The sequence below is a fragment of the Betta splendens genome, chromosome 16 (assembly GCF_900634795.4).
Source record: "Betta splendens chromosome 16, fBetSpl5.4, whole genome shotgun sequence".
NCBI classification, from domain to species: domain Eukaryota; kingdom Metazoa; phylum Chordata; class Actinopteri; order Anabantiformes; family Osphronemidae; genus Betta; species Betta splendens.
This window is the reverse complement of record NC_040896.2, coordinates 12,452,999-12,480,976: the sequence shown is the minus strand read 5'-3', so window position 1 is coordinate 12,480,976 and position 27,978 is coordinate 12,452,999. Positions and strand designations below refer to the sequence as shown.

Here is a 27,978-nt window from a genome sequence, read left to right as displayed (position 1 = left end):
AAGGTTTTAAATAAAACACAAGCTGGATATGTGCATAAAATTATACAAAGAATGTATTCATAATGAGTACGCTTTGTACGTTTCTTTTTAAAATAAATTGTGGGTTATTTTCCTTTTCTACCACTGGGGGCAGCAATCTGAACCGACACTGTTGTTTCTGACGTTAACCGGCAGGAAGCGCTTACTCAGTAGCCAATCAGTGGCCCGAGACTTCACAGCACTGTTTATCGCGAGACCTCTGCGCTTCCTTTTCCCTTTTCGCTCTGAGTCCAAGATGGTAGGTGAAGCTAGTTGAAATTCTACAGCATGATAGTTGGGATAGCCAACGCCATCCTTTGAATCAGACAACATTATCGTCGTGATGGTGACACGTACTGATTCCAAGCATTGTTTACGTTACAGATCGGTCACGATTTTCCTTTATTTGAACATGTAACTCAAAATAGCATACAGTTTTCACTACCGATTCAAGTGCTGTACCGGGAGCCGATTCACGCGTAGTGGTCGTCCAAAAACGAGTCCTAGTTGTAAAGTAAAATAAGTAGTATACGTACTCAGACATGAATAATTCTGCGGAGTTCACCTGTGTTTGCAAAACAAGTGTACTTATACTTGGGATTACTAGCAGTGATAGCCATTAGCTGTAGTGTCAACGTGTAACAACGACGCTGAATGATACCGACCTGGTTAACGAAAAGCCTCACTATTACAATTCACATTATTCTTCATATCTATAGCTGCATTGTTTCCCGACGTTCATGAAGCGTGGTTTTAGGTGGTAGGCGTGCAGACTCGTTGACACTCTTCTGTGTTGCCTTGTTACGCTGTTAACATGTTTGTCTATTTTATTCAAGGGAGTTGACATCAGACACAACAAAGACCGTAAGGTGCGCAGGAAGGAGCCAAAGAGCCAGGACATTTACCTGAGGCTCCTGGTTAAGGTAAATGGATGGATGGATGGATGGATGGATGGAGTTGCCTCTAGAGCTGTTACTCATTATAAACTTTTCACTGTGGATGGATGGATGGATGGAGTTGCTTCTAGAGCTCTTACTTAATAAACCTTTCAATCTTCTGGATTCTAGTTGTACCGGTTCCTGGCCCGGCGCACTAATGCTCCCTTCAACAAGGTTGTCCTGAGGAGGCTCTTCATGAGCAGGACCAACAGGCCTCCGATCTCCATCTCCCGTCTGGTTAGTGTTTTCACTCTGTCTGCCTTTAATCACTGTTCGTTTGATTTAGGTTTAAATCCATGTCTTGAGGAATAAATTTATTTTTGACAAAGCATAGACTTGAGGCTGTGTCAGCATCAGTTTAATGTTTTGCTGCAGAAACTGTCAATTTCGACAATCAAAATTGCACCAGACTATTTTTAGACTCTGTGACGATGTGACAGTTTTATTTAATAATCATTTGTTGAGTCAAGATTCACAACTTGAAGCAGTTTCCCTCTAGGATCTATAAACAAAGGAGTTGGCATGATGATTAAATTCAGGGTAATAAAATAACATTAGGAGGAAAGGTGTATAGTACTATTACTAAATTGAGGGACTGGTAAAGGAAAATGTCATCACTACTTAGTTTATTTTATTCTATTGATTGAGATATTGAATTTAGGTTTTACTTTGCTCTAAGATTTTACCCTAATAACATCCTCTCTTCTTTTTATCTAACTTCTTCAGATTCGTAAGATGAGGTTGCCTGGCCGTGAGAACAAAACTGCTGTTGTTGTTGGAACGGTGACTGATGACGTCAGGCTTCATAAAATCCCCAACCTCAAGGTAACTCCATGGTACTTTATGGCCTTACTTTGGACGGTCTGTCAAGTCAGCGTCTTCCCTTGTGATTGAATACAGCTTGTCCATATGCTTGAGCTTAATTAATTGCAATATCACGTGGTTATGCGATGTGACATTCATTAAATATCTCTTTGCAAACCTCTATTTTTGCTGTTTGATCATAATCTAGGTATAGTAGACTTGATGAGCGTACAGTGATCTGTTGTCAAAGTAGCTCCAGTGTTCTTAGACTAACCTCACCAGTGACTTTTTTTCTTTTCTAGTATAATTTAACTGGACTATTTAGCTTAACCTACTTAGTGAACTAAATTCAATTTCCAAATTAACACTAATTGTTTACTTTATATTTGATATGCAATTACCTAATACCTGTCATAATTTTTGCAGTGTTGTACACAGTAGTCGCGATTTGACACTCAACAAATTCAACAGCTATAATAGAATGTTGGCACGTTTGACCTTGTGTCCCAAACATCCCATAGGTCTGTGCTCTGAGAGTAACTGATGGTGCCCGCAGTAGAATCTTGAAGGCAGGCGGTAAGGTCATGACCTTCGACCAGCTGGCTTTGGCTTCTCCCAAGGGACTTGGCACAGTGCTGCTGTCAGGTAACTAAACATTTAGAGTATTAATACAACGGCGCAGTCACACAATATACAGGAGACAGATGAGTCTGTGTGGCAGGATAGAGTACACTTGTACACAATCTTCTTTCTGGCCTGTTGTTGACTGTGGCTCACTAGATGGATGTTTGTGTCTTTTTGTTCATATGGAAGCATTGCAGACTTGGTTCTGTTCAGCTGTATTTGGCGTGCTTAAGAACCCTGTGTTCAGATGAATTCATTCTTCTGTTTTTCTATTAGGCTAACACCACAGTATTAAACATTTTGGTGAAATTGGACACGCATCATAAAATGCAGTTTACGAATACTTGAACTTTGTATGACGTTGAGAAATGCTTGCAAAGGAATATTTGACAATCTGTTTTTGTTTTTTTTAGGACCCCGCAAAGCCAGAGAGGTGTACAGGCACTTTGGAAAAGCTCCTGGAACCCCTCACAGCCACACCAAGTATGTCTACAGTCGATGTGTTGGTAAACGTAGAACAGTTGCAAATAAGGAAGTTTTTGTTATTACGCTCAGTCTGATCTCAAGTTATCAGTTTTTCTTCAATTTTTTTGCCCTGCCTTTACATTTTAGATGTATTGAGTTCTTTATTATTGCCTTCCCTCTTGCTGGAGTAGAATTAATACCAACATTATTACCTTTTGATCAAACATGGTTACATTCAGTCTTTAGAGAATACTATGGCAATATAAGTAACCATTGATCAGTAAAGTGTCCGAATGCATTTTTCAAAGGTTGGGCATACTCCATGAATCTCTCTGTTGGCTGTAAACATTTGTCATCAACTCTGCATTAGGTCAATGGCACATCACTTTTTTTAAACTAACTGGTTTCATCCTATTTTCCTCCAGGCCCTATGTGCGCTCCAAGGGCAGGAAGTTCGAGAGAGCTCGTGGCCGCAGAGCCAGCCGTGGCTACAAGAACTAGTCTGTCTTTTTGTTTTCCAGGCAATCTGATACAAATAAAAACGTGGCTGTACAAAATACACGGTGGTCGGTGTTTCATTGAGCAAACGCATCCTGTTGCTAGAGTATGACCTGACATGCTGGCTGGAAAGGGGGGGGGGGCTGTATCGAGGTTGTAAGATCTAGAGCCACACGTTGTCGTCTGTATTGATAAGAGGTGTCCTGGAAAAATGAGCTGGTCAGGAAGTCCTGCTCTGTCGATGATTGGAGAATGTCGGAGGGTGTTGCGAGCTTTTCCTTATCGTCATTGGATTTCCTCCCCGCCGCTCAAAGCTGCCGCTGCTACGTCTGCAGACACTTCCTGCGCCGCGCCAGCGCTTCACAGCGAGCGACCGCCTGTCGTCGTGAGAGGAGACAAGATGAGGTGAGAGCTTCTCGTCATTGTGGTCTCGCAGCCGCCTTGTTTCCCTCATAGTCAAAACAAGTCGTTTAAAAGTGAATTTTCTTGCCTGGCTTCAGAAAGGACCCTATCGGCCGTTGGCTAACGTTTACATTGTCATGTAGATAACGATAACTTCAGTACCCTTTTCATAAATTAACACGTGAAATATAAGTTGCTTTTGTGACTGCTTTGGGTGGTGGTTCTTCAACAGATAAAGTTTGAATGGTGAACTGAGTTGCCATAAACTAGCTTTCCTATAAGGAACTGTTAGCCGCTGCTCGCTAACTGACCGACCCCAGCGTCAGGCTGCAGTTTACAGTAGTTAGCAGTCGTTAGCTAATTTTGACTATCTCCTACATTTAGCGGCCACTGGGGCCGTTCTCTTCACCACGCAACCGCTTTATTGGTCGTTTTCCTCCTCCCGAAATGCTCCCACGGACGCAGTAAGCTGAAAGCCTGAAAGGTTTACTAAAAACCCCCTCGCTTGGGCTGAATTGAATTGCTTGGCGCTAAGCAGGCTATGTAGCGGCTCGGCAGCCTGCTAGCTAACGTCAGGATGAAGTCGCATACGCTAAAGTTCTGCTAACATTCAAATGTGGTTTTTACTTCACCGCGTTACGACCAGGCTCTGCTCTTTCGTGTGCGCAGGGTTTCATGTCGCGGGACGTTAACAGCGCCTTTGGGTTCACGTTAAACATGAGCTCACTGAATTTTGCCCGAATGCCCCGAAGTCAATCAACAGCAGGCTCATTGTATGGAGACAGAATTAGCCTGCTGATTATTATTTCTGGGCGTCCCCGCCCTGCATTTCAAGGACGTAAGGTGCAACAATGGGCATCAGTGCAGCCGTTTGTTTGTGTGTTGTATCGGGACAGGGCACCAGACAAGTATTGATTTTTGTCTCCACCAGACCTTGCGTAATATTTCCTGCCTGCTGTAAATCGTGAAAGGAATATGTAACCAGTTTATTAATTTAGGTTTCACTTACGTCCAACTGTCATTGATCAGCAGCTGTACTTTGGGTTTTTTTCTTAAAGTGGACCCTGCTGACTTGGAGCTTTTACATTTGTGTAACCTCTCACCTGAATATTATTGTTTTTTTTAATTATGTACAGAGACCATTTCTGAACTTCTACGTTCTGCAAAGCTGTGGAACATGACATTGCTTTAATACTTTATTGAACTCTTTATCCTATTAACACTCATTCTGTTTATCAGAAAAATATTAGTTAGGATTGTTACATGATCCTGTAAGTCCTGTACTAGTTGGGTCAGCCATTTCTAAAATCTCAATCCCAGATTTAAATTGTTCATTGTTCAAAGACATGCAAGTACACACAGTTATGTCAGTTTAGACAAAAGCCCTGAATAAGACCATTCCAAGGCAGTGCGGTCATTCTCAACCTTTCATCCATAATAAGCTGGTGTCTCAGCAAGCATTTGAGGATGTGTGACTGTGAGTCATAACGTGCCTCAGCAAAGACATACCATCCTGATGGGCTTTGTATTACAGTAGCCACAGTCTTGTATCATATTGCGCTTTTTCTGTTCATTTGTAGCTGGAATGTTTGTACCTTTGCACAATTAATTAGAAGCCGTCTCTTTTGTTTGTTTGTCTTTTTTTAATATTAGTCTCCTTGCTAAATACCATATGTTAACTTCAACTAACTGTTGTCTTTGTCTTCGTACAGGAACAGAGTTCTTTGGGAGGGAACGTGAGGCTCATGGACTTTACAATGACATAAAACAAGGAGAGACTTGGAACTGTCTCCTTGTTTGTCTTTTGTTTTGTTTTTTTGTTGTCATTTATTTTTGTCAAACTGTCCTATCTGGTGTTTACCCTTCTCATGTGAAGAACAAAAGACAATGAAGTAAAGCGGCAGTATTTGTTTGATGAAACTTTAACAGATCACACTACTGTCTGGAGGTTTGGCTTATCACTCCTCCTGTCTCCCTCCTATTTATCAAGTGAAATGATAGCAATAGATGTATCAAAGGTCTTTACAAAGCCTGCACATATCATATCGCTGTGGCATTAATTACCTTTTGGCCAGCATTTACAGTGCAATGTACTTTACAAAAATCTTTGCTTGTTCATTAACTAATTTAATTGTTGTAGCCTCCTTGTGTACACAAGGTGTATTTGTTAGCCTTTTCATTGTTGTTGAATAAGTTTTTCAAAGCACCTAAGTGTGTCAGTTTTAATGATTTTAAATTATTTAAAGACATCATGTTGAGTGGCTGCTCTGCTGCCTTATGCTACAGTGTTTCAACTGGCAGCTTTAGGGTTGGAATGTAAACCTTGTTTTTTGTGTATTCAGCCTTTGTGAAGAACACTTGTCTTTAAGCGTGGAAGATGATATTCCTAGCTCTGTTTTTCTATGTTGAGAGCTGCCTATTCACTTTACAGTAAACTGTACACAGATGACTTTTCAGATGAAACTGATGGGACTTTTCTAAATGTGACACTAAGATGGACTGGACTATTTCCCATCCTCACTATAATAGAATAAACTGAGAATACTACATTCTAAACTGGAAGAAATCTTTGAACAGACACGTTTCTGAGAAGGATAAAGGGGAACAGAAACACCGCAGATTTTCTGTGATATTGTTTTTTGAATTCAAGCACTGAAGAACATTTAAATGATATTCTCAGACCGATGCATTTAGACTTCCTGTCAACACTGAGGAGCTGTCAAACCTCCTTCTTGCCCTAAACTTTTATTTTGGTGACAAACTTTGTGCACCTCTCCAGTAAGAATGCGATCCCCAGAACCAGCAGAAGCCCTTCTCCATGGCCAGTTTGCCAGCTGGGGATCAGGCAGCAATAGCAACAGTAACAGCTGCCCCAGCAGCCCTGGAGGTCAGGGTGGACTCTCCCCCGCTGCTTCCCCTGTCTCGACGTTGGCGTCCAACTATGCCCTCACTCTCACCCACACTCATATACATATCCAGCGCCTGTCACCACGACCGGGAAAAGAAGCCCGTCTACTGCTGCCTTTAACGGAGCTCGTGGGCTGCAGCTGCCCTCGAGCCCCTGCGCCCCCTCTCCTGGTGCTGTATTGGTACCCACCGGGCAAACGGAGGAAAGGTGTGTCCCGACGCCGGCAGGTGAGGGCCTACCTGGCAGAAAGCAGGCCAGAAGCTGAGAGATGGTCGGCTGCTGTACAGTGTCTGCTCAGAGGTGTGACCGTCACTGCTGATACAGGTGAGGATGCATACCCTTGTTTTTCAGTTCAATCATGCTTTTCCTCCCTGGGATTCTGTTGCTGTTCGTAGCTTTGTTTAGACAATTTTATGCAGTGTTCCATCAGTTTTAATTTTAACACATTTTCTGGTATTTTAGGAAAAAGTGCAGCTTTAGTGGATGTTAGGCTATTGTTGGCTCTATTTTATTTGGGAACCTTGTTTGTTTTATTAATTAGTTATTTACAGTAGGTAACAGTGTTTATCTCTTGTTCACAAGACAAGTCTTGAATTGCTATTGTTTCCTTCAACAAACCACACAGTGCTGTTGTGTGCTGCGCTGATTTATGCCTCCTTTGTCAGTGTTGCTAAATATAGTGAAATGTCACCATGACCAAACAGGTTTCTCTATGTACTGTACAAAAGTACGTTTTACTGCAGCGATATCAACGGTCGTCAGGCTTTTCTTGGGTAAATTTCAGCTGTAAGATTTATTGGCGATAGTTAGTTTTAGTATGATTCACATGAATACATTTTTCCAGTGAAACATCTTGTCTTTCTTTCTTGGCCCTTATCTATTCTGCACACATGGCTCATATCATCCAGTATAAATTATTGAGACAGAGTGGGGCCTCTGCAGGTTGCCTCCACTTCACATGCAATGCACTCCTTTGCACGTTGTCTGCTCACCTGTTTATCATGGTTGCCTTTGTTTAACTCTTTTAACCACCATCTCCTCTTTTCTTGTGTCCTCTTTTTGTACTTTGGTGCAGTCTATCCTTCTTATTTGACTGGAAATTTTCTGTTCATTTCATTGTGCAGCTTGTTGCATGGTCATTTGATGTTTTATTGAGAGCAGTGTGAAGTACATCGATCGGTTTTCTGTGTCATCTTATCCTTATCCTATCTCAGCTAACACAGGCTCACATCTCCTGTACTTTACACTTTACCCTTGTTTTGTCCTTTTCTAAAACCACTATTCAATTTTTGGAAGAAGAAACATAGGAGGCTCAATGGGATGAATGCTTTCAAAGTCCAGGGTTGGGAAACACTATGTAATGAAAGCTTATCGCACTGTTGGCTGGCCTTGACCATGTAGTGAACCCTCAGGTTTATTACTTTGTTCTGGGCTGAAACTATGCGAGTTTCAAATTATTTATGCTTTTCCTTCTGATTCCTACAGAATTTTCAAGAAGTCTGCTACCTCGGCCCCGACGACTACTGTTATTGGTCAATCCCTTCAGTGGGAGAGGCCTGGCAATGCAGTGGTGTCAGACCCACATCCTGCCAATGATCAGAGAGGCCAATATCAGCTACAACCTTATACAGACAGGTAGCTCACAACAAAACTGTTGCATATGCTCGTATATGTACATATATAACAGGTTTTAACTATTGGATGTGTCTTAGAGCGTCAGAATCATGCAAGGGAGCTTATCAGAGAGATCTCACTCTCAGAGTGGGACGGCATAGTCATCGTCTCTGGTGATGGGCTTCTGCATGAGGTGTGTGGTGCTTTTTTTTTGCAATAGTGAAATGTTGTGTTTTATGTCACCAGTAAAGCTTAAATTGTGTTGACTCTCATGTTCTCTTGTATCCTAACAAGGTGATGAATGGGCTAATGGAACGTCCTGACTGGGAACAAGCAATAAAGACACCTGTCGGCATACTGCCCTGTGGCTCTGGGAATGCACTGGCTGGCTCCATCAATCATTACGCAGGGTACGTGTGGGCCTCCTTCACACTTTAGGGAATGGAAAGCTGAGTGTGTTTTAATTGTGTCTCGATAACCTGCATTGTAAGCTAAGCATCCAGCTCGATCATTCAGACACTTTTTTTGCTCATGGTTAGAAAAGCAGCATTGTCATTCTTTGCTCTTCTAGGTATGACATGTGCCTTCGGGAACCCCTTCTTTTGAACTGCTGCTTTTTGCTCTGCCGAGGAGGTGTGCGGCCCATGGATCTGGTCTCTGTTACGACAAGCCCTGCTCCATCCAGCAACACCCGGGCTTCAGTAGCCAGGAGACTGTTTTCCTTCCTTTCTGTTGCCTGGGGATTTGTCTCTGACGTTGATATAGAGAGTGAGAGGTAGGTGTATTAATGATTGCCTTTGTTTATTTAAGCAACTCCACTGCATGTGCTTAATGTGATATAATATAATAACAGGGAGCTTTACGTGAAAGTTTTAAACTAATGTTATTATTATTTCAGGTATCGTGGTCTAGGCTCAGCCCGCTTCACCCTGGGCACCTTGGTGCGCATAGCTTCTCTTCGATCATACAAGGGTCGTCTGTCATACCTGCCTCCCTCTGTTGTCACTACATCACCAGACGTCACACCCCCACCTAGGAGACCTCTCTCCCGGAGTATTACAGAAGGTCTTGAGGGCTTCTGCCGAACACCCATTCATCGTACCTGCTCTGACATGGGCATCAGCGAACAGAGGAGCTTGCGCATGGGGGAGGGGGAAAGGGAAAAAGAGGAAAGGCAGCGAGAAAGAGAGAGGAGAAGAGAACGAGCCAGAGGAGGAGGGACCGGTGTGGTGAGGGCTAGCAGTCTGGCAGAGGACAGAGAGAGGGAGGGGGAGATGGAGATGGAGGCTGAAGAGGAGAGGTCTGGGACAAGTTCAGAATCTAATGAAAAGGATGAATGCAATATGGGAAGGGAGGAGAGGCTGGAAGGGATCAAGGATGAAAGGGAGGATGAGGAAAGGGTACAGCAAGACTCCAGTGAGTTGAAGGAGGATGATAGAGGGAAGGATGGGGAAGGGAGTGGGGGTTCTCTTGAGGGGGAGGGAGTATTGCGTGCGAGAGAACTTGGTGAACGCTATGGGGTAGACATGGGACGAGAGGCAGATGAAGAGACAGAAGGTTGTTTTAGCTACCAAGAGGCTAGAACTGCACTAAGAAAGAATTCTGCCCCTTCAAATCAGATAGTCAGTGCCCTTTTCAGCCAACCTCTAAGGCAGGAGGTAGAAGCAGATTCTACGACCTCATGTGAAGCTGAGGACATGGATTTAAATGGAACCTACTACCAGAAAGAACCCTTTCCACTGGACGTTTCACGGGAACGAGCTCTCACCATTTCCTCTCCCTTTCGCCACTCCCCCTTTTCTTACAAACCTAAAAACCTGGACCAAAATCAGAACGCTTCCAGGCCGAGACCCCTGTCACTCCTACAGCACTCCCACTCAAATTCCCTGCCCCCTAAACTCCCCTCCCTCTCATTGTCTCTTTCTCCAACACCCCCTTCCTCTCCATCATGTGCCTCCCCACACTCCTCATCCTACCTCGCCCCCCGTCCTAACACCCCAAGTTCCACTTCGCCCTCACCTTCTTTACGCACACCATCCTCATCGTTTAACTTTGACATTGCCGAGCCAGCAGGACCCCTTAAGAACCGTCCTTATGTCTCACTGCCTTTAAATGTACCTAGAGATGACTTGTTACCCCCACTGGACCAACCCCTTCCCACCAGAGACTGGGTCACCCTTGAAGGCGACTTTGTCCTGGTCCTGGCCCTTTATCAAACACACCTTGGGGCTGACCTCCATGCTGCACCCCAGGCTAGGTTTGACGATGGGCTGATCCACCTGACCTTTGTACGGGCAGGGATCTCTAGAGCCACGCTGCTGAGACTGTTCTTTGCCATGGAAAGAGGGACCCATCACTCTGTCAGCTCACCCTATGTGAGCCATGTTACCTGCAGGGCTTTCAGGCTGCAGCCTCTGTCTACAAGAGGAACCCTCACTGTAGATGGAGAACTAGTGCCCTATGGACCACTTCAGGCACAGGTCAGAAAGAAGTCAAACAGTTTTTATGTAAAATGTAAAAAAACTTAAATGCTGTTATGTGTAAATAAGTGTGGTTTAGGTTTTATTCTTTTGGACTGTGCCATTAGTAAAGCACATGCTGAAGTAACTGTAATTTCCACCACAGAGGATGAGCAAACTTAGTATTTGACTATTATCTATGTAATAAAAAAACAAGCCTTAACAACTACTCTTTTTTTTATCTCAATATTTCACAGGTCCACCCTTCCATGGCCCGTCTCATTGTAGGTGACACTGGAGTGAAGATCACTAGATTCTAATCAGGGATTGGTTGAGCTGACTGATAAAGCCCTCTACTGAATGATGTAATCATTGTTGCTATCTTTACTCACAGCAAAGAATATCAGAAAGACCTAAAATAGCCTGAATTGCAGGAACTGCTTTTCTGGAGTTTAATGAAAGGGAAGACCTGCCGAGCCACGCAACATTGGAGCATGACTACAGGGATTTATAATGAATTTAAACACGGATGGAAACTGCGCCTCCTTGCACTGCTGTTGAACTACACACAGCGTATACTGAGAAGCATGAAAACTGCACAGCCTGGGATCAATAGAAGGAAAATACAATTGAATGTTCATAGGATTTTCTTTGTGCAGATAGTGCATGTGTTGGATGTATACCTGCCAGTATGCATGCAGAGAAGCACTACCTGATTTTTTGCCTTACAGTGAGATTAAATGTAGAGATGTTCTCAATCATAATGAATCAAGATGAATTGTCACAAAAAACTTCAGCCCCACTTCCAGTGTCCAAAAAGTTTGAAAATAAAACCTCCGTCCCTGAGAGCAATGCCTTATCTGACACTGGAGCATACAGTATAATTGTAACTCTGCCCTTCCTGGCTTAGAAGACCTTAATCTTGATCTACCTATCAGAAAGTCCGTCCGCTACAATAATGGAGAGCTCTGCTTGAATCTTTACACATAATGGTGAACTGGTGATTCTCTTTTATATCTCTGAGCACACTACTCTCCACTGATGAATTATCAGTGCAAAGGAACGTTTGTAATGACCATGTTTGTTTATGCCAGTGAGTTGATGTAGAGCAGCTAGATCAAGCTTTTTATGCCGATTACATGAACAGGAGCAATGGAGCTGTTGAACGGTGACATTTCACATTACTTGCTTGTCTTTTTTTTAGCCAGTGGATGCACAATGATGATGTCAGTGGGATCTTACTTTGCTACATATTTAACATAAAATGTTTGAACAAAGAAAGCTTTGTCAGTGGTTTTAGACTGTTCAGCAAAGATGTTTTTCAGAATCACAACCCTTAGCCCTCATAACTACTACTACTATGTATCACTGTCTGTGCTTAGAGACGAATGGAGGTGTAATTACCTTTCATTAATTGCCTCTATTAAGTAGTTAGTGGTGCATTTACTTTGCACAACAACTGGACTGGAATCAGCACAAAAGAATCAAAAGGCTCATAGATAGATGAACAAGCAGAGTCAGATTTTGTTCTAGGAATTAGATGCACTATACTGCTCACATTAAATTCCTATTCTTAAATGCATTTACATGTGGAATGATGAAGGACTTTAGTGATACAATACTATGATCTCACAATAATTTAAAAGCTCTAAAATCCTGCTCTAGAAACAAAGACAGAAACACTAAACTCAGCAGCTCTGTACTGTTAGATCAGTCTTTGGTTCAGGAGATGAATCTACTTGCATTGTGAGAAATGAGGCAGTCTGGTTACATAAACTAGGGAATTCTAAATTTGCACTGACAATACCATGACTGGGTGAAAACCTCTGAATTGTTCAGTGCTCCTCACAGCAGAACTACTAGCTTTGTCATGTTTTAAAGGTAACATGCTTGCCCTGGACAAAGGACAGATCATTACCTTGTGCAGCAAATCAATGAATAGGGTGTGTTCTGGCTCATCATTAACATACTGTAGGTCTTGGTCATGCCTGGACAAATCAATGCCTTTGTATTATAAGCCTTTAAATTCTGGATGATGATTATGAACTGTTTACCAGAAACACTGAGTCAACCTCATTGCTTCGACTGTTTTGATTTCTTTTATCCCCTATGAATGCACCATGCAGCTACTCCACCACAGTTACACTGTGCTTTTACAGCTTCAAAATGTGAGTGCTAGTCCTTTAATACCAAAATAGAAAAATTTCTATATATGCTATGAATGCAGTTTTGCCAAAATGTTTACTCTTGAGGTTTAAGAAACTAAATCAAATCAGTTTACCTTCCTAAAGATTGTGTTATCTGTGGCTATACCTTTTATCTTTTACAAAACAATTTGATGTTGATAGTGTTTAGGTCTGACCCCGCAGTTGGTAATAGCATTAAAATGTCAGTAGTGCACTGCCTGTAATGAAACTGTACTTATTACTAAAAGAATAAAAATATTTACATCTGCAATGCACAGTTAATACTCATGGTTAAAAAAATGTAGAATGTTTATCTGGAGCAAACCTGTTCTACTGTTCATGCAGTAAGACTAAGTCCACATAAAACAGTCAGATGTGTTTGTGTGACATCATGAGAGGGAAGTTGATTTTATCAGCAACATTCTTTTGGAATCTAATGCATTGTGTAAACCGCTGCCCATTGAAAACATAATTTGTCTTCACTTAAGTCACTCTAATAAACAAAGAAGATGAATCGTTACTAAACAGGTGTATTCCTTTTAGTATTTTCTCTTCCACACATGGCAGCTCTATATAAATAGATATAAAAGGTTTACTTCATAGCTGTTCTGGGCTGTTGCCAGCTACTGTTACTGTACACTTATAAGCTCAGTTGTTTTTCATCTGTGTGTGCAGCTGTTGAGCTTTATGTCTGAAAACATTTAAAACATTTAAATTGGTTATTGAAACTTATTTTGAAAAACAACTGACCGGAAGCTGGGTACTCAAAAGCCAGACGCCGCTTCCGGTGTCGCCACCTTCTTTGTCTTCGGCCCAACATTTCGATACTAAGGGTTGTGTATTTTTCCACCTTGTTTGAGGATATATTCGCACATATATCCATATTTTTCGGATGTTGAATGACAGTCGATTCTGAAATATTTATGCCTAAAAGTAAAGCGCCAAAAATGGATGACCTGGACTACAGTAAGTGCTTACTAAGTAGCTCCTAGCACAGGATGTCGCTAGCTAGCTAAGTGTGGCTAGTTTAGTTTTTTGCTTTTGGTTTACCCAGGTGAGGGAATGAAGAAACAAGGGATCGTCTCTATAAAGACAATTACCTTTAGTCGAGCTTTATAAAATGCATGGGAGTAAGACGCAGTTTGGTCAGCACAGGCTACAAGGATGCTTTAACCGGACACCAGCGACAAATTGATTGTTTGCCTGTGCGCTCAGCTGATGGCGGTGGGCATTTAAAACCCAGAGCAGGTTTAGGTTGCACAACAACCGTCTGGTGAAAGCGCCCACTCATTTTTGTAACCAGACTCTCAGCTGTCTCAGCTGAGGTCTGAATCCGACCGTACAGTAAATCCGGGCTGTGGGCGTGGTTGGTGGTGATGTAGTGCAGTAGTTTGCTTTACACGCTGACCACGACATGTTGGTGCATCACCAGATTTCAGAGTTATACTAATCGATTGGATTTTCTCTTAGCAAAAATTACTTTAATGCAACAGACTCTTCTTTAGGAATTGTTTTTAGAGATGTGCTCATTTGATACATTTGATTATTTGGGGGACGGTTGTGGAGCTTGGGGCTCATCACTGCAAATAGGAACTGTACCAGATTTTTCCAGGCCAAACACAATAATTTTACATTCCTTTTTGATCATACTCTTTAAATATACTCAATTTTCACATCAACATGGCCAATGTTTATAAGTTATTGTGATTCTGAAAAGCACACAGCTTTTTATTACATTTTTATTTTCATAAATTGTTGCTCTCAGTTGTAATTGTTATTAAGTCAGGGGTCATTCTTTATTTTAAGCATGTTTAAGTTGCATTGAAAGATGTTTATTTGTTCACATAGATTATGAGGAACACAAACTCTGACCCAGAGGAGGAGAAAGGGATAAGAGGGATAAGAGCATTAAGAGCTAATGACAAAAAATCTGAAAGTGAAGCATTTGATCCACTTAGTTTTTGTGTTTTTTATTTTCCTTTTCTTACTACAGTTACTGAACCACTGGCTACTTATGTATTCATTCTATGGTTGTGATTCAAGCCAATGTAATGCCGGTCCCAATATACTCATAACATTTGTTTTTTATGTTTTTGCTAAAGACGACTGCTGCCTTTGATTGTGTGGGCACAGTTGCCATTTGTTATGTCTGCAGCAGGAGCAGTGCTTCATTTTTCTTCTCTTCCTTTACAGTCCCAGTAGACCTGAGCCCAGAGGAGCGCTCTGAGCTGGAGGACATCCGCAGGCGGAAGAGCGTCCTGCTGCAGGAGATCCAGAGGCTCAGAGAAGAATTGAGAGAAGCAATTTTAGAAGTAGAAGGGTTGGAGTCCAGCACAGAGGGCAGGTAAGAGAGAAGAAGTAACGTTAGGACTGTGCTGTGTGCTCAGTTATGATTTGGCAATGACAGCAGTAGGATTTCACTTATCGTTGTCATAGCAACAGTATCATCGACTGATTCTACATTTACGTTTATGTCATCTGCTGTGAATTTATTTGTCCTTGTTTTAAAAATTAGAATCTGACAGTTTGGTGCACCTCTTTTCATTTTGCAGTAAAACTCTACAGAAAAGTAGACATGTTGCAATGGGAAGGAAAAAGTTCAACATGGATCCAAAAAAGGTAATAGCTTGTATTAGTGCAGGCGTAGACGGGCACACGTTTTTGTTATTTTTACTGAGTGTTTCTGTTCTCTGCAGGGCATTGTTTTTCTGGTGGAGAACGAGCTGCTGAGACACACTCCAGAGGACATCGCTCAGTTCTTGTACAAAGGAGAAGGTCTAAACAAGACCGCTATAGGAGATTACTTGGGAGAAAGGTGCTCCGTCTTCCGATGCTGCATTCATTTCCTTTGGCATAATTTTTTTTGTAAATGCTTTTTGTGTGCTCGTTTACAGGGATGATTTCAACATCAAAGTTCTTCAGGCCTTTGTTGATCTCCATGAATTCACTGATCTCAACCTTGTCCAGGCCCTCAGGTAAAGTGCGTGTGCTCTTGTTTTGCACACATGAACAACAGCCATTGACTAATATCCTGGCATTCGCTGTTAAACAAACCTTCTCAACAATGGAAAGTCCCAATCTCTCTGCCACTTCAGGCTTTGTAGGGAAAGTAATATAAGACTGTAAAACAGTTCTCTGAGACCTGACCTAAACCTCGACCTGTTTTCTGTAGACAGTTCCTGTGGAGTTTCCGTTTGCCCGGTGAGGCCCAGAAGATTGATAGAATGATGGAAGCTTTTGCTCAGAGATACTGCCACTGTAACCCTGGCGTCTTCCAGAGCACTGGTAAACAAGTTCTTTCTGTTAGTGTTAACTGTCCAGGTCATTAAATTTCCATCAATTCATCACAGGAAGTCCATTAATTTATTTTAATATGTGTGTGTATTAAGGCCACTTGTTTGGATTCCCGTTAGACAATACAAAGTGAAAGTAATTTCAAACAATGAGCCCTTTACCAGAAATGATCCATCATCTGCCGCTTCATAAGCAGTGTTTGTTTTTATAAATTATTTCCTTAGATTTTCCTTGTGGAGTTTACTTTTAGTGTTAATCATTACACTGATTGCGTCTATTGAGTTCTGGTGATCAAAAACACTGCAAACAAAAAGTGGAACAAACATTCATGCCCCATAAAGTTTCATAAAGCATCTTTGGAGTTTAGTATACTGAAAACTCTACATTTCAACCTGTGTGATACAGAGTCTTTGTGGTATAAACCAGAAGCATGCTGTGAGCTTGATCAATTTGATCATCAGTGGTATTAACGTATTGTGTTGTTCATCATTTTGTGCCAGACACGTGTTACGTTCTGTCATTTGCCATCATCATGCTGAACACGAGCCTCCATAACCCGAATGTAAGGGACAAACCTGGAGTGGATCGCTTCATATCCATGAACCGAGGGATCAACGAGGGGGGAGACCTGCCAGAGGAGCTGCTCAGAGTATGATCGCCTCCATCTTGACTCAAGTAACAACAAACACAGTCCTGGTAAAAGGTGATTTAATTTTTTATTGTTTATCACTTCAGAATCTATATGAAAGCATTAAAAACGAGCCCTTCAAGATTCCAGAGGACGACGGCAACGACCTGACGCACACCTTCTTCAACCCTGACAGAGAAGGGTGGCTTCTCAAACTTGGTGAGATGATGCCACTGGGGCCTTTTTGTTTTGCTGGCGAGTCCTGCTGTTGCTTTAACATTTGCTTTAATGCTGATCCTATAGAGTTCAATGTTTCTACAGACATGTCCTATGTGTCATTACAATTGAGACAGGGTAGTGTATGTTCTGGATGCTACTGTGCTGTCGTTCTAAGGCTTTGCTGTCTCTTTGGCTTCACCTGAGTTGTCACAGTGTTGCTATGACATAATGGTGAACACGAGACTCGCTTCCTTGTGGTTTGACGGTCTGGAGATCTGTTTTCTTTTGCATGGCCGGGCTTGTGATGCGTGTGTCACTTAACTAATCTGTTCATCTCCTGTTGTTTTCTCTCCCGTCTCTTCCTCCTCTTGTCGACTGTCTCCCTCTAAAACCTTTGGTCCTTTTTGTCTCTGCTTCTTCCACCCTCTACTGCTGCTGCTTGTTTTCTCAGGAGGTATGTACTGAACTGAGTTGTTGTAGATAAATTATTTTCTTGAAATTAATAGACACGTAGTCAAATGTAAAAAATAATGCAGATATTTTAAATTTGACCCTTTTAGCAATTATCTTTCCGTTCACTTGATGTCCTGACTGTGTTGCTGTATTTCAGGAGGACGCGTGAAAACCTGGAAACGCAGATGGTTTATTCTCACAGACAATTGCCTTTATTACTTTGAATACACCACAGTAAGTGCCACGAGGAAGAATTTGTTTATTATTTAATTATTATAATTGTCTAATGATGTGAAATCAATGCAATTTAAATAAATTTTCTTGATTAATTTTGATTCAACCAAAGTGTTTTCAAATTGTAAGATTGCCCTTTAAATCCAATTGTCTGGCCTAAAATGAAGCTTTGACCCCGAGTGAACTCTGCCAGAGGAAGTGTTTTGAGGAAGTTGAGGTACTCAGTATATGGGTTAGCTGTTACATATCTTTACTTGTGCACAGATGGCAAGCAACAGATGGACGAATGTAAACATTGTGATTCACCAATTGCAAGTTAATAATTTTACATGGTTAAGTTTAGTAGAGTACGTCAACATGTTTCTCATTGTTTGGCTCTTGTTTGGGTGGCAGCCAGCTACAACAGCTCCTCCTGTGGGTTGTTTTTCTTGGCCACTGCTCACACTGTTCCTTTATGAGGTTACTGATTTACCTTTGTTTTGGTCATTTAACTCCATTGCTGTGGTACAAGAATCTTCCACTGAGGATAAATAGTGTTATTTTTTCGTATCTGTGTGTCCACCATATCACAATGCATTTTTATATCTGGCAGGGTCTTAAAGAACATGCTGAGTAATTAAATAATGTTTGTTTGTTTCCCTAACAGGATAAGGAGCCGCGGGGTATCATCCCCTTGGAAAACCTTAGTATCCGTGAGGTTGAAGATCCAAGAAAACCAGTAGGTTTTCATTCCCGTAGCACACGATAGGTTAATAATCATGAGTATATCTGAACATTCTTGCCTGTCTTCCAACAGAACTGCTTTGAGTTGTACATCCCCAACAACCGTGGTCAGCTGATTAAGGCATGTAAAACTGAGGCTGATGGGAGAGTAGTGGAGGGGAACCACATGGTGTACCGCATCTCCGCCCCTACACCTGAGGAGAAGGATGAATGGATCCACAGCATCAAGTATGCGAATGAATGAATGAATGATAGAATCTAATTCCTGTTAGTACATATAGTTGGTCCTAATGATTCGCTCACTCACGTGTGTGTGTGTGTGTGTGTGTGTGTGTGTGTGTGTGTGTGTGTGTGTGTGTGTGTGTGTGTGTGTGTGTGTGTGTGTGTGTGTGTGTGTGTGTGTGTGTGTGTGTGTGTGTGTGTGTGTGTGTGTGTGTGTGTGTGTGTGTGTGTGTGTGTGTGTGTGTGTGTGTGTGTGTGTGTGTGTGTGTGTGTGTGTGTGTGTGTGTGTGTGTGTGTGTGTGTGTGTGTGTGTGTGTGTGTGTTGTCTGATCAGATCTGCTGTAAGTGTCGATCCCTTCTATGAAATGCTTGCCGCGAGGAAGAAACGTATATCTCTGAAGAAGAAGGAGGAGCAGCCGTAGACGTCTTCCTTGGCCATTCTCCTCTCTGTTTCCACCACAGGACACATTTCTGTCCCCTTTCTTGGTGTTCAGGCCTTCATCCTGGGGGCTCCCCGCCATCCAGTTTACACTACAGCGTATTTGAAGCGGTACAGCCCGAGCACACTGTCTGCCCTGCATTGCCACCAGATTCCCCTCATTCAGCATTTAGGTGAACTGAAAAAAAGTGTTTTAAACCATGTTCACACTAAGATGGATTGTTTAAAATTAATTTTTTGATTATAATCTTCTTAATGCCACTTACTAAATTTAAAAAAATATTTACTTTGCTGAAGGGTTTGAAAATAACAGTTAACAAGTCCATATTAAGAACACGCTAATGCACATATTCATGACTTTAACTACATCAACAGCGCAACATTGCTATGGCTGGTAAATGAAGCCTCATGCATGGCCATCAGAAGATACATTTATCTGTTCTTCCCTCCTGTTTAGCATGTGGAGCAGACATTTCCAGTGTGGATTAAACACAACAAATGCGGCCTTGTGATGGTTCTCTCTTAGTGTGAACATGGTTTTATTCAGGATAGTAAACCACTTCGGTTGTTGTGAAGTATTTGCCTTTATCACTACAATAACTACATAGAATTTTCTTTTCTCGTGCTTTGCCCAAGGCAAAATGTGAATTCAGTATTGAAACACTAAGAAGATTTAGTAGGAGTATTTTGTCAGCGAAGAGGAGGAACGGCACTAGATGACTTCTGATTCCTGACATCTGCTCATTGCTCTTTCATAGTATGTGTAATAGTTTTACACATGACATGAACTTTAGATGAAGATAAGATGACTGACTTTATGTTGCCAGAGTACTACGGCCTGATCTTCAGCAGTGAAGTAGAAATGTGTAGTACCTGCCTGGGGGAGTGTTATCCATGACTTTCTAACACTATACTGAGCAACGATCCTCACGTTCCCTCGGATGTAATGTTACAGCATGCCACAAATCGTACTCTTCTTCCTCGACACTACAGGAAAAACGCAGACGTCTGTCGCTAGTAATGACTGTCAGACACTTCACTGTTAGAGCCAGGTCTGTCTGCTATTTTGAGTTTTAAGAAATCACCAAGGCAGCTCATTGCGATGTATACTTTCTGTAAATAGATGTTAGCATATTTGTTTATGATACATAGAAATAATTTAATTTATTCTTTATCTTTTGTTAAAATCTGATTTTTGTACGAGCTCCTGTAGGACTGCATGTTGATCAACTGAGACGTCGCCGATCATGCTAGTGCACTGATTTGAAAGGTGTTAGTGTTCCGTGTTGGCTTGGAGACGTTGGTTTAATGTTGAGGTTGCTTTATAAATTGTCTTAATTATAGTATTTGGAGTACAACGAGGACCGTTGGTGAAGAGGTTGATGCTTTGTAGTCTGATTCCAGTCCATACTGTTGTTTTTCAGTAGATCAGGCTGTGTAAAGCACAAACGCAGATCTCAGTCTGCTAAGCTAACGTCCCGTCTTTATTTCACCGATCCAATAAGAGGAAGCATCAGCATTTTGATAGTACTGCAGTGCTTAACGCAAGCCAAAACACGAATAAAGCTGTGATTCTTTAAATGATGGTAATGAACGCATTTAGTTTAGATTAGCTTGGCATCCAGTTAATGAACTGTTTCCAGTAGTTTATTGAAGTGGTATTTACTCGATGGTAGGAGAAGTAACTGTCTTCTGCACTTTATCAATGTGAGCATTTTGGAGAAAATGCTGTTACTTGGACTGACAATAGAGCTTCATCCCTCTGTAGCAGCCTCTACTGGCGGCTCCACATGCTGCAGCCTGCTGTAGAGCGTGTTCCACCGTCACATCACCACACCATCGCCTGGTCCAGTCCTGCTACAGCAGCAGATTCCACTGAACGTAAGAAAAGCATCCCGGTGCATGAAGCCAGATGGGATGAGGACATGACACGGATGCAGGATTGCTTCTCTTCTCCCCCATTGCATCCAGAGAACTGTAAATGTAACCATGTCCGTGCTTCTATACACACGAACTGTTTGTAGGCCTTCACCTTCTGGGTGTTCTCGAAGTGCAAAGTTGCCAAAAATATTCTGCCGCACAAAAGCTTCCATTACAACAAAAGTATAAACACTGAAATGTTCCGACTGGACGTGGTCCAGTCTGACTCCTGTGACCCCACAACCACCTGGTTATTTTGTATTTATTTATTTTTACTTACTGTGAGGTAAGGATGGATAGATCATCTGTAAATGTAGCAAAAGGAAAAGCACGATACCTTGGTGCCAGTAAACTACTGTGTAACAATAAAAGGTAAACTGATGACGGATGTGTTTTAATTTTCCTGGCTCTGCTCTAATTGTTTTCTTTACAGGTTGTGTGGTCCGTGATCACAGGATCTCTCAAAAAACGTACACGCTGCTTTTCTTTTCAGGCCATTTTCCCCGAACCGCTGAAAAGAGACAGAGTAAGGGAGCAAGCAGAGAAAGAAGAAGCGGGCGTTTATTACTGGACATTCTTTATCCTGGGGCCATTTCCACTTGGATTAGCTCTGCTCAGGCTTCATAGTGGTTTTAGGTCATGTGTTTGCCCGTCGCATCCATTATAGGACGGATCAGTCCGTGACCCCTGTGTGCAGGAACACCTTTAACCACAATGTGTTTGTCAGTCTTTATGTTGCCATGTTTTTTTTAGATTTGAATCATTACCTGTTCTGGTTAATGTAACTTTCCATGTGAACTGTTATTAGTTCATCTACATTTTCATACTTTTATTTACAGTTCTATCATTTGAAAAAAGATACTATCTATGATGTCAGAGTAACAGTCTGGCCTAAATTCAGCCTTTTTATGTACAGGATAACAGCAGATTTACAATCAAGGCTTCAATACTTCACCTTGTTGCACAAAATGTACAGCAGAGAAAATCAAGTTAGCGAAACTAAAGTCAGTCAGTGCTGTATGATTTATAAAAGTTTAAAAAGCTGGTTAGAAAGTCGTGGCAGGAAATTTTAAAACCAGGTGTAAAAAGCTAAATTCTGACAAACGCTTCAGGATTTGTTTCAAAACAACTCACCAATCTATCTATGATACATAGATAATGAATGTTACACAGTGTAACACAAACCAAACGCGTTTAATTCTACAGTTTCTTTGGTGATTTAGCTGTATCTTTATGGAAACCTTTTGCAAAAGAGAATCCAGAGTAGAAAACGATTCTTAAACTAATAACAACAGAAGCTGCTAACGTTAGCACAGACCTGCTTATTAACAACATGACAATATGTCACATACTGCGCTTGTCTGTTCGAAAGACACTAACCCATGAACACATCTGGCCACTAAGTCCCAGCATCGCTACGCGCCTACAGTGGTTCTGTAGATACAGAGGTTGCACCGATTTTTATTTACTTTATCGTTTTCTTATTAAAAACCACAAGGTGGATGAAAGGAAGGCATTGACTGAGTGATGGCTCGTCTGTTCCACGCGTGGGGGGTGTCCAGCCTTCAGTGACAGGGGTCGACGGGGTATCTGGCGACGCCTCCGTGAAGCTCCACCTCCGCCTCGGACCAGGCGATGACGTCGCCCCGCAGGTGGCTGCCGCAGGACGCCAGGCTGTAGATGTCAGCGGCGCTCAGAACGTGCGACCACACGTGGAGATCTGACATCTCACCCACGAACGACTGGGTGGCATCAAAACGGCCCCCGAGCGTGTCCTGAAGCACAGGAAGGTACATTTAGCATCGAGTGTGAATGCATAAAACTGGACTTGCTGGTGTTTTTCTTCCTTTACCTGCTCCTGCCCCAGGATGAAGACCCCTCCAGGCTTGATGGAGTGCCAGGGGGACAGGTCGGTGCCGGACCCTCTCTGCACGCCGTCCTGGTACGCCTCCCACTGTCCGTCCCGAGTTGACCAGGTCATACACACATGGTGCCACTTCCCATCACTCAGAGACAGAGGCATTGTGGCCGCCTGCAGATGAGACATCGTCATTATTAACATCAGCCCAGATGTGGAACAGGAGCGTTTCTGCTGCGTGGGAAGCAGAAATGAGAGTCTGGTGAAGAGCACGGCTGCCTCTGGCCTGCTTCCTCTCACCTTGTCGTTGATCAGCAGCTCTATGGGGTTGTTTCCCCACTCTATGAGCACCAGCTCATTGGCCTGACCGGGAGCGGAGTAGGAGAAGGGCGTACCGAGGCCGGGGCCGGCGCCAGCCTTCATCCACAGACACAAGGTCAGAGCGAAGATCTCCTTCAGCAGAGTCCTCTTCACGCGGCCGTACATGTAGTTGGTCCTCATGGGGAAGCTGATCTGGAAGGCGTCAGGACTCTTGGATTTCTTCCTGCTGGAACCTGATCGAAGGCAAACATAAGGTCTCAACACATGGTGCGTTCAGGAAACATCGTGTTAATGTTAATGGTGCTCGTTTGTACCTGCGAGCTGCAGCTGATGGAGTATTGCTTCCAGTTTATTTGAGTGGAAAGCTCCTCGGGACTCTGGCGCTTTGTAAGCTGTGTGTGGATGGGAACTTTGACTGTCAGTTTCATTTATATGTTCTTCATCATCTTCATCGTCTTCATCGTGATCGCTGTCATCATCATCATCATCATCATGGTGCTCGTCCTCGTGCTCGTCACGCTCCCCGTCTGCATCGTGGCCGTGCTCGTCGTCCTCAGCGTGGCCGTCGCTTCTACCGCCATCGCCGTGGTCCTTCTCCCGGCCGTCGTCATGGTGATCGCCATCGTCCCTGTGAGCGGCGTCGTCATCGTGATGCTCAGGGCTGCTCAGGGCAGCGGTTTGATAACGGTGCAGCTGTTGCTCCAGAGCAGTGATCTTCCGCTGCAGCAGCTCCTTCAGGGAGCTGGACTGGGTGATGGAGGAGTTTCTCTTCTGGGAAAGAAGCAAAGATCAGTGAGTGATGATGAACACTTTTTTCTAGATTCTGTGTCCTAAAACCTCCAGCTTATGTCAAGGTTTAGATCATTTACCGCCCGCTCTGTTCCCAAGTTTTCTTGCATAGTCTAAAGCAGCCTTCTCTCTCTCTCTCCCTCTCTCTCTCATTCGCTCGCCCTTTCTGTTTCTACCTCTCAGGTAATCCAGGCTTTGTCCCACAGCGTGCCCTGATTACCACCTTGTCAGGAAAGATCACGGTAATTGCTGCCGACCTTACTCCCCCCTGCAGGTGCATTTCCTGACATCTGCCTGTGATCACAATCCAAGACGGCGGGAAAAGGTCCGCCTCAGGTGTAAGTGGCAGCAGAAAGGTGAATCAGCAGTTAAGTCGAGGGAGAACGAGTCTTTTAGTCTTCGTCCAAAACTTCAAAAACTGCCTCTGAGCTTGTTCTCGCTGTGAAGTGGCCACTGGGGGACATGTTTCTCCTGTCAGTATAATAACTGGCTTTGGGTGATTAAGTAATGATTAAGTAATTATTTCTTTCTTTGTCTTAAGACTTTGGGATTTGGTTTACTCTGAGTGCTCAAACAAAGACCTCCACCTCCTAACTCCTCGTCGCCTTTCCAGTATCTCCCCTCCCTGTCCCACAAGCTTCCTGACAGCGTTACCTGCTCGTAAGTTGGGGAAGTTCCCTCCTCCTCCTCGCTGCTCACCTGCAGGTTGTCCAGCCGCTCCTTCAGCGCCTGCAGCATCCTCTCCATCTGCTCCGGAGACGACGCGACGTCCCCCGGCGTCGCGTGTTTATCCTTCCCCTGGTGCTTGTTGCCGTGCCCTCCCTCGGCGCGCTGCCCCCCTGCAGAGGGGCGGCGTGGCGAGTCTGGGATGAGATTGCTGTTTCCATGGTGACCCTGCTGGTTGCTATAGAGCCCATTGTCATTGTACGTGTGGCGACTGGCAACGTCGGCGTGGTCGTGAGGCGTCGCGCCGCGGCCGAAGCCCTCGCACAGGGCGAGCTTGGCCGTCAGCTCCCTGATGGTCTCCCTCTGGTCCAGGATGGTTTCCTTCTGCTGCACCAGGCTCTCCCTGAGGTGGAGGATGGTGGCCTTGGCCTCCTCGCTCGCCCCCCACCAACCGGCAGGAGGTGCACTTTGATGGCCAGGTCCGGCGGGCCCCGCCGCACCCACCGCCGGCCCGGCCGTGGGGAAGCAGGAGGGGTCCACGTCCACAGGGAGTGGGCTGCAAATGAAGCGTGGGTGGGCTCCATGGGCGTAGTCTGACCCCGAGCTCGCGGATGCGGGGGAGAGGAGGAGCGAGAGCAGGGAGGACACGATGAGAACGAGGGACAGGGGCGGAGGCCGAGGCTCGCTCATGATCTCCGTCCACGGCACAGGCAGAAAGTCTAAGGAGCTGGGCTTCGCTTCAGGACGCGTGGCACCGCTTGAAGGAACGCTTGTGTTGACTTTGTGGCAGCAGCAGAGACATCAAGGAAAGCTGTGACGAAGAGCTTCATCCGCTAAGTATCCACTCATCATAGGCTTTGGAGATGAACCCTGTGAAAACAACACCTCAGAGTATAAGGAACCGACTTTGAGCTGCACAGGTGGACACAACAGTACAAAACAAGGAGATTCGTTCATATGTATTCTCAGCTCGATTTCTCGGTTTTTAGTCCTCGGAGGATGTGCCAGCGGTAGAACGTGTCACCCGATGTATGTTTTTGGGTCAAATCAGCGTCCAGACACGGATTAGTCCAAATCAGAGCGCTGACGTTCTGACCAGACCAGACATGAGACTTTCACTGCTGGTTCCTGCCAGTTTCCTAGAAGCTCAACTAAGGTGGATGAGTTAAAAATCATTAGGTGTTGATGTATAATTTAAAATAACAATTACTAGTAATTAATTAAAAGTAGTAGTATCATAACATCTATTCTTGTGATTTTACGTATTAAATCTACAATTATTTGTTCAATAATTGTGCATTTAGACCCAACCCTGCAGCGTGAAGCCTCCCAGCGATGGGTGTGGTGCCGGCGTGGGCCCGATGCAGTGCTCAGTGAGTGTATATCATAAAGGCCAGCTGACCTCTCTGTAGCTCTAACATGTCCCTCATTATACAGGATCGGCATTTTGAAATGGCACACACGTGATGTGGCAGCTAAGGCTCCCCGGCCACCTGTAGCTCACAGTGACCGGCGCCCCGGACGTGTGCATGGTGCAAAGTGTGTATATGCGACTTGTCACGTTCTGTGAAGTGACGGACGGACTGATGTCCGAGCGGGAACTGGACAATAGGTTTTGTGGCCCAGCAAATGTTGTGCTAAACATGCTCGGCGGTGATTGACGGAGCTTAGAGCAGAGACAGATGGTGGAGGCGCAGGACGGCGTCGCTCTAAGTCTCCACCGTTCGCTTTATTACCACCTACAGTTCCATCAATTAAACTAATTGCTAACAGTTGTTGTGTTACCTTAGCCAGAGATAAGTGGGCTTTGAGGTTTACACGCTCCTGTGTGTGTGTGTGTGTGTGTGTGTGTGTGTGCGTGCGTGCGTGCGTGCGTGCGTGCGTGCGTGCGTGCGTGCGTGCGTGCGTGCGTGCGTGCGTGCGGGTCGTGCACCATATGGTCGAGGTGGATATTTAAGTAGCGCGATTATCCCCAAACTGAAAACTGACAACGGTGATTAAGAAAGACTGTGTGACTGCGAGGAAATGAAGCACTCTCCATTAGTAAACAAACTGATCCCGAATAAAACTATAACCAGATCAGTGTCAGCATCATCATCATCCGCCCGCGTCTGTTTGGCCATTTTGGTTGAACAACCAACGCACAAAGAAAATCACAGTTATACTTTCAGATCACTGGTCCTGTTTTTCACACACAACCGAAAACAAGGCGACATAATGTGGATGTGATGCAGCCATTGTCTTAGTTTCGCAGTTGTCTGGGGATTAGATACCAGATTATGTGTCCCGCTTCGTTAATATCATTCCTTACAGCTGGAACGCGATGCATCGTGGCATTTAGAAACAGTCAGCTTAGAGTTAATGTTACACTTAACTGAAACTGATTGCGAAACAATTCAAAGTGTTTAAATAAACTTCTAGTTTTCAGCAAGACTGGACTTAAGCATTTAATTGTTTCCACAAAAATATTTTAAATGAATGCTTTGAGGCTCAGTCATTTATAAAGTAAGTGTTTCCTTGTGATCAACCAACACAAACAAACAGGACACAAGCGCTTGTCATCATCACAGAAAACTTCCCTGCAGCCTCGGGTCGGTGCCCTTTACTTTAGCTTTAAGCTGACATCTCTTTGCTAAACTGGCCTCTCGGATGCTGCTCCACTTTACAGACTAACGCAGAGTTAAAGAGTCTTTACCTCGAGTCCGCGTTCGAGCCTCTCGTGCCTCCGCCGTGAAGTCGTAGTGACTTGCTCCACCTCAGTCACTCACCAGATTGAGAGATTTACTCCAGAGCAGTAATCTGCTCTTCCTCTTGCTCTCCTCTCTCTCCTCCTCTTCCTCCGTCGTTTCTCTCTGGAAGACCACACCTCTTTTCCTCCTCCGCTGTCTTTAGTCGCTTTTTAGCCACAACTACAGAATTTTATATGTAGTCATGAAATGTTGCTGAGCGTTTAGAGCTTTGTTTAACAAACATAAAAATTTCCTTTCGTCCCCTGAGAGGAAACGCGAGCATTGGCCTCAGACCCTTGAGGACGCGTCACGCAGCTCACCTACATCTCAGCACGGGAGTAATTGGCCTGACTAAGTCCTCGCCTGAGCGGCAGCCAGGAGGATGCAGCGGCAGGACAGCAGATGGCTGCTTTAAGGTCAACACAGCAACAGAGGAGCCTGCGTGTCAGTCACAGGACAGGCAATTATGCTGACACGCTTACATTAACGCCAGCTGAACGCTGAGAGGCAGCGCTGTTTAAAGGCTACATTTAAAATTCCACCTCTTGACAGTTTCGTTAATGACTT

General features: G+C 43.8%; 4 protein-coding genes and 1 long non-coding RNA gene across 8 annotated transcripts; 3 read left to right on the top strand and 2 right to left on the bottom strand.

The window, feature by feature from the left end:
• Positions 1-109: 109 nt before the first annotated feature.
• On the top strand, positions 110-3,408 carry rpl18 (ribosomal protein L18). Of its 2 annotated transcripts, none has more exons than XM_029128397.3 (7): positions 110-277; positions 855-941; positions 1,086-1,193; positions 1,683-1,781; positions 2,282-2,405; positions 2,798-2,867; positions 3,275-3,408. In XM_029128397.3, the coding sequence occupies exons 1-7, from the start codon at positions 275-277 to the stop codon at positions 3,348-3,350; spliced, it is 567 nt and encodes a 188-aa protein (XP_028984230.1). In that variant the 5' UTR covers positions 110-274; the 3' UTR covers positions 3,351-3,408. The 2 variants fall into 2 exon arrangements, with proteins under 2 accessions (XP_028984230.1, XP_055359150.1); XM_055503175.1 differs by lacking the exon at positions 110-277 and adding an exon at positions 342-364.
• On the bottom strand, positions 2,713-4,623 carry LOC121201697 (uncharacterized). Of its 2 annotated transcripts, none has more exons than XR_005896758.2 (2): positions 4,377-4,623; positions 2,713-3,724 (listed from the first exon to the last, which is right to left on the bottom strand). It is a non-coding gene; the product is annotated as an uncharacterized LOC121201697 (long non-coding RNA). The 2 variants fall into 2 exon arrangements; XR_005896759.2 differs by having other exon boundaries at positions 4,382-4,623.
• On the top strand, positions 3,613-13,436 carry sphk2 (sphingosine kinase 2). Of its 2 annotated transcripts, none has more exons than XM_029128392.3 (8): positions 3,613-3,752; positions 5,462-6,981; positions 8,143-8,292; positions 8,370-8,464; positions 8,566-8,681; positions 8,843-9,046; positions 9,170-10,751; positions 10,988-13,436. In XM_029128392.3, the coding sequence occupies exons 2-8, from the start codon at positions 6,534-6,536 to the stop codon at positions 11,048-11,050; spliced, it is 2,658 nt and encodes an 885-aa protein (XP_028984225.1). In that variant the 5' UTR covers positions 3,613-3,752; positions 5,462-6,533; the 3' UTR covers positions 11,051-13,436. The 2 variants fall into 2 exon arrangements, with proteins under 2 accessions (XP_028984225.1, XP_028984226.1); XM_029128393.3 differs by lacking the exon at positions 3,613-3,752 and adding an exon at positions 3,842-4,213.
• Positions 13,437-13,678: 242 nt separating this feature from the next.
• Positions 13,679-21,430, top strand: cyth2 (cytohesin 2). The gene is made up of 12 exons (XM_029128395.3): positions 13,679-13,882; positions 15,110-15,260; positions 15,469-15,535; positions 15,613-15,731; positions 15,811-15,891; positions 16,089-16,201; positions 16,711-16,859; positions 16,946-17,057; positions 17,668-17,744; positions 18,391-18,462; positions 18,541-18,695; positions 19,024-21,430. Exons 1-12 carry the CDS (start codon positions 13,816-13,818, stop codon positions 19,109-19,111), a joined length of 1,251 nt encoding a protein of 416 aa, XP_028984228.1. The 5' UTR covers positions 13,679-13,815; the 3' UTR covers positions 19,112-21,430.
• Positions 21,431-21,591: 161 nt separating this feature from the next.
• Positions 21,592-27,711, bottom strand: si:dkey-283b15.2 (neuronal pentraxin-2). The gene is made up of 6 exons (XM_029128394.3): positions 27,378-27,711; positions 24,716-25,552; positions 23,542-23,998; positions 23,207-23,460; positions 22,901-23,080; positions 21,592-22,823 (listed from the first exon to the last, which is right to left on the bottom strand). Exons 2-6 carry the CDS (start codon positions 25,370-25,372, stop codon positions 22,614-22,616), a joined length of 1,758 nt encoding a protein of 585 aa, XP_028984227.1. The 5' UTR covers positions 25,373-25,552; positions 27,378-27,711; the 3' UTR covers positions 21,592-22,613.
• Positions 27,712-27,978: the final 267 nt, after the last annotated feature.

Coding starts and splice junctions, on each gene's coding strand:
- si:dkey-283b15.2 (XM_029128394.3), bottom strand. CDS start 25,372: ATGAGCGAGCCTCGGCCTCCGCCCCTGTCCCTCGTTCTCATCGTGTCC. Junction 23,999..24,715: donor AGCGGCTGGACAACCTGCAG/GTGAGCAGCGAG, acceptor CTTCTTTCCCAG/AAGAGAAACTCCTCCATCAC. Junction 22,824..22,900: donor TCATCCTGGGGCAGGAGCAG/GTAAAGGAAGAA, acceptor CCTGTGCTTCAG/GACACGCTCGGGGGCCGTTT.
- cyth2 (XM_029128395.3), top strand. CDS start 13,816: ATGACAGTCGATTCTGAAATATTTATGCCTAAAAGTAAAGCGCCAAAA. Junction 13,883..15,109: donor AATGGATGACCTGGACTACA/GTAAGTGCTTAC, acceptor CTTCCTTTACAG/TCCCAGTAGACCTGAGCCCA. Junction 16,860..16,945: donor TGCCAGAGGAGCTGCTCAGA/GTATGATCGCCT, acceptor TTATCACTTCAG/AATCTATATGAAAGCATTAA.
- rpl18 (XM_029128397.3), top strand. Junction 2,406..2,797: donor TGGCACAGTGCTGCTGTCAG/GTAACTAAACAT, acceptor TGTTTTTTTTAG/GACCCCGCAAAGCCAGAGAG. Junction 2,868..3,274: donor ACCCCTCACAGCCACACCAA/GTATGTCTACAG, acceptor ATTTTCCTCCAG/GCCCTATGTGCGCTCCAAGG.
- sphk2 (XM_029128392.3), top strand. CDS start 6,534: ATGCGATCCCCAGAACCAGCAGAAGCCCTTCTCCATGGCCAGTTTGCC. Junction 8,682..8,842: donor TCCATCAATCATTACGCAGG/GTACGTGTGGGC, acceptor TTGCTCTTCTAG/GTATGACATGTGCCTTCGGG. Junction 9,047..9,169: donor GTTGATATAGAGAGTGAGAG/GTAGGTGTATTA, acceptor TTATTATTTCAG/GTATCGTGGTCTAGGCTCAG.